This window comes from Eulemur rufifrons, chromosome 23 (genome assembly GCF_041146395.1).
Source record: "Eulemur rufifrons isolate Redbay chromosome 23, OSU_ERuf_1, whole genome shotgun sequence".
Classification (NCBI taxonomy): domain Eukaryota; kingdom Metazoa; phylum Chordata; class Mammalia; order Primates; family Lemuridae; genus Eulemur; species Eulemur rufifrons.
The window spans coordinates 16,489,479-16,495,478 of NC_091005.1; the positions used below are offsets into that span (position 1 = coordinate 16,489,479).

Consider the following 6,000-nt stretch of genomic DNA (forward strand, 5'->3'; position numbering starts at 1 on the left):
AGCCACGACCTGAAGAACACTGCTATCACCTGAGCTCAGGGTGAGGAGCTTGACCCCACCGGTCCCTGAGGACCTTCCCTGCTCAGCCATGGCTCTTTCACTTGCTCAAGGTGGACAGCTTGGCCTCTCCACATCCAAGGCCATGGCAGACCTTGCCTTATCCCGCCCCCCTGCAGTATGTTGGCTCAAACTAGTTTGACTCGTTTTGTGTGTGCCTCAGAGTGACTGTGTGTGCAAGTGTGAGCACAGAGGGAGTGTGGCAAAGTGGGGAACAGGGGAAGCAAATGCAGCCAGGCCCCCTCTCTGGGAGAAGACCCAAGATGCTCCCATCCAGGCTCCAAGCTAGGAAAGAAGGTCCTTCATTCAGAAATGAGCCCCAAACAGCAGAGCTGGTTCACGGCACCCTCTTCCCTGCAACACCCCTCCTGCTCCTCACACCGCAGAGGTGGGGCTCTAACATCAAGGTGTCAGCATCCCTGGTCCAGTGGGAGGAGAGAAGGACAGTAGAGACGGCAGCTTGCAGGTTGCTAGAAGGGCATAGCTAGAGAGAAGAAGAGAAATGTCTTGCCTCCATCCAGGCTTCTTGCTGAAAAGACACCACACCCCAGATTTGTCCTTTGACTCCCTCTCTCCCTCCATTTAGAGACAACTCTAGAGGTCTACTAGTTCCTAGATTAGAAATCTGCAAGCAGAAGCTCACAGGAAACTGGAGTGTTGTGCTACTGTGGCCATGGGTCAAGTTTGAGCCATTGGCTTGTGGGTGCATTGATAGTTTTCAGTTCTTCCCACATCCTCAGGTTGGGGCCCGGAAATAAGGACACCTGCAACGTGGCTACGCCGGGCTCTTAGGGTACCAGATGAGCATACAAGTTGGAAGCAAAAGTGGACCCAGTATTCCCTCCGGGCCCTCCCTGAGGCCAGGTAAGGCAAAGCAAAGCGAAGAGCTGGAGGTTAGCAGAGCTGGAAGGTGGGGCAGTCTAGGCAGAAGTGATTGATACTCAGGATGGTGTTGGCAGAAGCCATGCCCTAAGGCTCCTGTCTGCAGGACACAGTGACAACACAGGGCGGGCCCCATGAGGCACTGTAAGCTTGGCTGTCTCTGCTATTCTGGTCTCAACCTCTTTAATTTCCTGCACGCAGTTTTTCTTATATCTGCGGCTAAACCTGCCCATTCAGCATGACCTGACACCAAACATCAGCTTCTGAGATTAAACTGGGCTTGCACCACAGAACAATAAGTCCTGGCGCTTTACCTATGAAATCTCCCAAATTCACCCCCTCTCTCCCCTTGGTCACAGCCACCGTAGTGCAGGCCACGTGGTAGCTTCCTGCCTGGTCCCTCACATCCACTCGGGCTCCCTCGTTCCTTCTTGGCACTGCAGCCAGGGAACTCTTCCAAAGATGCAAATCGGACCACGGCACGCCCCTGCTCGAATCCCTTCCCTGGCTTCCCGTGGTTCTTAGAATCAAGTCCCAAACCCTGACCACAGCCTATGAGGTCCTGCGTGATCCGGCCTCGGCTGGCTCTGGCATCCTCCTGCACTCCTCTCCTGGCCTCCAGCCTCTGGTCACATGGGTTTTACTTCTGCCCCTTGACTGCCAAGCTCTTTCCTTCAGAGCCTTCACACATGCTGTTGCCTTTGTCTGGAATGTTCTTCCTACCACGAGTCACCTATTTGTCAATTGGCCCTCAGCGTAAATGTCACTTTCTCAGAAAAGCCCTCCATGAACTGCTCCAGATCTGCTAGCACCGTGTAAGTAAATAATTATCATGTGATTAGTATGTCCCCTCCCCCTCCCATTACCCTGTTAGCTCCGTGAGGATGGGACCAGATTAGTTTCCTCATTGCTGCCTCCCATGCCTCGCACTGTGCTGTCGACCCATAAAGGAACCAAGTAAGTGATTCGATAAATAAATGATTGAAGAATGAGGCAAGACGGCCCACGGTGGACGGAGCCACTTGGAACAGTGAGTGGTAAATCCTTCCAACCACAGCTCTCAACGCACTTGCTGGGCTCATCTTGAAAGCAAGTGCTAGAAGTGAGGCGTGACTGTTGGTTTACAAGAGTCCACTCTCAGCCACGGTTTCACTTTCCATGCTTTCAGTTACCCACGGTCAACTACGATCCAAAAGTATTAAATGGAAAGTTCCAGAAATAAACAATTCATAAGTTTTAAATCAGTTTCCAGTAGCAGCTTAACTCTATGTCACAATGCCTACGTCATTCTCCTCACTTCGTCCCACCATGCAGGCATTTTGTCACCTCACATCATCACAAGAAGAAAGGTCGGTACAGTAGGATAATACATTTCTCGAGATGGCTCACATTCACATAACTCTCATTATAGTATATTGTTATCATTGCTCTATTTTATTATTAGTTGTTATTAACCTCTTACGTGCCTAATTTATAAATTAAACTTTACCATGGTATGTATGTATAGGAAAAAACATAGTACACATAAGGTTTGATACTATCTGTGGTTTCAAGGCATCCACTGGGGGGGGTCTCAGGATATATCTCACTCAGATAATGGAGGACTACTATATATTTAAGCATGATGGCTTCACTGTCACCATCCCACAGCCAGGCCTGGGGGATGCCCAAGAAGTCAGTTCGCTTCTGGCCTGAGCCTACCTGGAGCCCGGTGGATAGGGTGTGTCTCCCCTGCCCAGGAGGATTCTTGGGATGGAGCCAGCACTGATTTCGGAGTCAGATACACTTGACTTTTCCACTAACTAGCTAGCTGACGTTATACACATTTACAGAGCCTCTCTGAACCTCAGATTCCACATCCTAAAATGGGGATAACAAAACCTAGCCCAGGTTCAGTTGAAGGCGTAAATACTGCAAGCCTGTACTGCCCAAAAGACTGTAGCTTAGCACATAGTCTGAGTTACAAGTGTTAATATTTCCTCTGCAAAACGGGAGTATGCCTTTCATTTCACTCTTCTGGACTCCCAAGCCAGTGAGTAGGACAGATACAAAGGGAGGCCTGAGGGGTTGGAGGACACACGGTCCACCCACAACACTGCCTGAACCTCTCCACTCACCCAGGGGAGCCCCGGTACAAGATCGGGGTGCGGCACCAGGAAGTCCAAGCTCGCTGGGAAGGGCCACTGATCTGCGCCTCTTTGAAGCAGCAATGGGGTGGGATGGGGGGGGGCGGGGAGAGGACAGGTGAGCCTATTCAAACAGAAATGGAGAGCAATTGCAAAGAGGGAAAGGCTGATAAGGGAAGAGGAAGGAACGTCTGGGCGTGGGGGGCGAGGGGGGTGCTTGGGGACAGAAACCAGGATCCGAGTTGTCAGGGGGCAAGGGCTAAGAAGGAGCAAGGTGGAAGGAGGGGAAACTCGGGAGGTGGGAGAATTAGCGGATGGAGGCGGGTCAGGGCTAACGCTGGAGAGGAAGAGCAAGGTCCTGGTGGGAAGAAGGGGGACAGTGAGTGACCTGTTACCTGGCGAGAAGAGAGGGGAAGCGGAGGGAGGGAAGGGCAGAGGCTGTCACCTTGGGTCCTCCTAGAGAGCAGGTGAACGGGGCTCGCCCGCCCCGGAAAGGAGAGTGGGGGGAGGGGTGGACGGGAGTGGGTGGGGTGTGACCCCAGCCCGCTGTACCTGAGGGTCCCCTTGCAGCTCGCCCACGTAGTACTCCTCCAGCCAGCGGCGCGCGTTGGCCGAGTGCCTGTGCAGTGGCCCGTCCAGGTCTGCGCTAATGTCCTGTCCGGCCCTCGCCCGCAGCAGCTGCTCGCCCCCCGGGTGATACCGCACGAAGCTGGTGAGGTCGTAGAGGCGGGTCCCACGGCGGACCCAGCACGCGCCGGCCGCCAGGCGCCGCTGGACCTCGGAGGGCGAGAAGGAGGCGGCAGGGGGCGGAGCGGGGGCCATGGCTGGAGACTGGAGCTCGCGGCTCGGAGCCCGGGCGACTGCTGGGTGGCCTCACCGAGGCGCCTCTAACAGCCCGGGAGCCCGGGCGCCGCTATAGGCCCGCCGCCACCACCGCACCTGCTCATTTGCATGCCGCGCTCCCATTGGCCGCCCAGAGGGACGCGGCCCCAGCCCGGACGGGCCCCCTCCCCATTGGCCGGCAGGAAGCCCCAGAGGCGCGGGCCGGGGCTCCGCGAGCTGCCCGCCAGGTGGCCCTGGGCAGGTACAGCGCGCGCCGGCCAGGTGTGTCCCGTCGCAGGAGGAGGACGGGCGGATGCGGGCGGAACAAGTCTTCCCCTCGTGGGTGGCTGTCTGGACGGACACCCCCGGTGGCCCGATCGCCACTGCAATAACTTCTGCTGCCGCGCCAAGGGAGAAAGTGGTAGTATTGGCTCCTCCGGATAAGAGAAGGAGAGGCAGAGCAGGGAACTAGGGTAAAGAGAGTGAGCCACTCGCCTGGGGCGCAAAATTTAAGGCGGCACCCCAAAACTCAATAATCACAATATATCATATTTTAATGTAATATTTTAAAAAGTATTTGTTGCACAATATGAATGTACTTAATGCCACCCTCCTGTACACTTAAAAATGGTTGAAATGGTAAATTTATGTTACGTGTATTTTGCCACAATAAAAAAAATACATCATAATGAATTTTTTAAACTCATATTGGCAAATAGACGGGGATAGGGTGAGGTCTGGCCACTCGTCTTTGTAAATAAATGTGTTTTTTTGTCAACTGGTTTTTTTAAACGTTTTTTAGTTATTATGGGTACATAACAGTTGTATATCTTTCTAAGGTACATGTGATGTTTTGATACAGGCATACAATGTGAATTAATCAATCAGGGTAATTGGGGTACCATCACCTCAGGCATGTAAATAAAGTTTTAATGCAACAAAGGCCAGGCTTAGTGAAGCATGGTTGTGAAAATGCAGGATTGGCTCCTGTTTTTGTTTAAGGTTTTGATATTTTATTCATCATGGATTTTTTTGCATCAATTTTGAACTCTTAAAATACTGCATTAAAATATTTTATCTTGATTACTGAATTTTTTGATGTGCCCTTAAATTTTGCACCCTGGATCAATGCCTCACTCCCTCACTCTAGTCCTGACTCCTAGGGGAGGACCTGAAGGGAGAGCAGAGGACGTTGTCTCCATTAGAGAAGGGGACCGAGGGACCTAGAGGAGTAAAGCCTGCTGGGTAGAAAGGAGGACTGAGTGTGTTCATCACAGTTTTGTTCACACCAGGGAAAAACTGCACACAGCTTTCTTTGCCCAGAGATTTGTGTGTGGGGAGGTCGCTTTGAATTCATGATTTGTAATCAAATGCTCCTGGTACTGAGGCTGTCCCATCCAACTGGGCTTTGTCTCTCTCAGGGAAGATGGTTTCAGGGTCAGTTTTGCTTATGCCCTTTGGGGACCAGGCATCTGTACTGGGCCAGCGCTGTGTGAGAAGCCAGGCCCAGACACCTCAGGGGCCACCCCAACAATAAAAGTGCTCAAGGTCAAGATACCCGCCCCTCCCCTCTCTACTTTCCAAACCTCTCCTGAGTTACCCTCAGAGAGTAGGCAGGAGTTCTTCTGAGTCTATGGGTCTATGGAACAGCTGTCCATCAGGCCCGGAGGCCTCATGTCACTAGAGTTGCGCAGTCATCCTCACCACACTTCCACACCTACTCTGTTCCAAATACCTTACATGTGCCAAAGCAGCCATGCACACACTGACAGGTGTACTCAGGTACTTCCTGCTGACAATATCTGTGGGACAACCCCATTTGGTTTTCTCACCATTGCCTTCAACTCCCACTGTCTGAAGCTGAACAATTTAGCCATCTATTCAGAATTGTAACATCCACATTTCTTGCCCTAGTATTCTACTTCTAGAAATTTGATCTTATGGATATATCAAGATGAGTGAATAATAGTATTAACTGCAACATTTTTTATAGATTAAAAACTGAAATATTGGTCATTAGGGAGGACTGACTAAATAAATTATGGTATATTCAGACAGCAAAATACTATGTAGCCATTAGAAAGAATGAGGTTGATTCATGTGTACTGATTCA

The 6,000-nt window shown here is 51.5% G+C and overlaps 1 protein-coding gene across 1 annotated transcript in view; it reads right to left on the minus strand.

Moving 5' to 3' along the window:
* FA2H (fatty acid 2-hydroxylase) overlaps positions 1–3,907 on the minus strand; it is a 46,110-nt gene extending 42,203 nt beyond the window's left edge. Inside the window, exon 1 of the mRNA XM_069456383.1 lies at positions 3,618–3,907. Coding sequence (XP_069312484.1) covers positions 3,618–3,887 — 270 coding nt within the window. The 5' untranslated portion in view covers positions 3,888–3,907. The remainder of the gene's footprint in view (positions 1–3,617) is intronic.
* Positions 3,908–6,000: the final 2,093 nt, after the last annotated feature.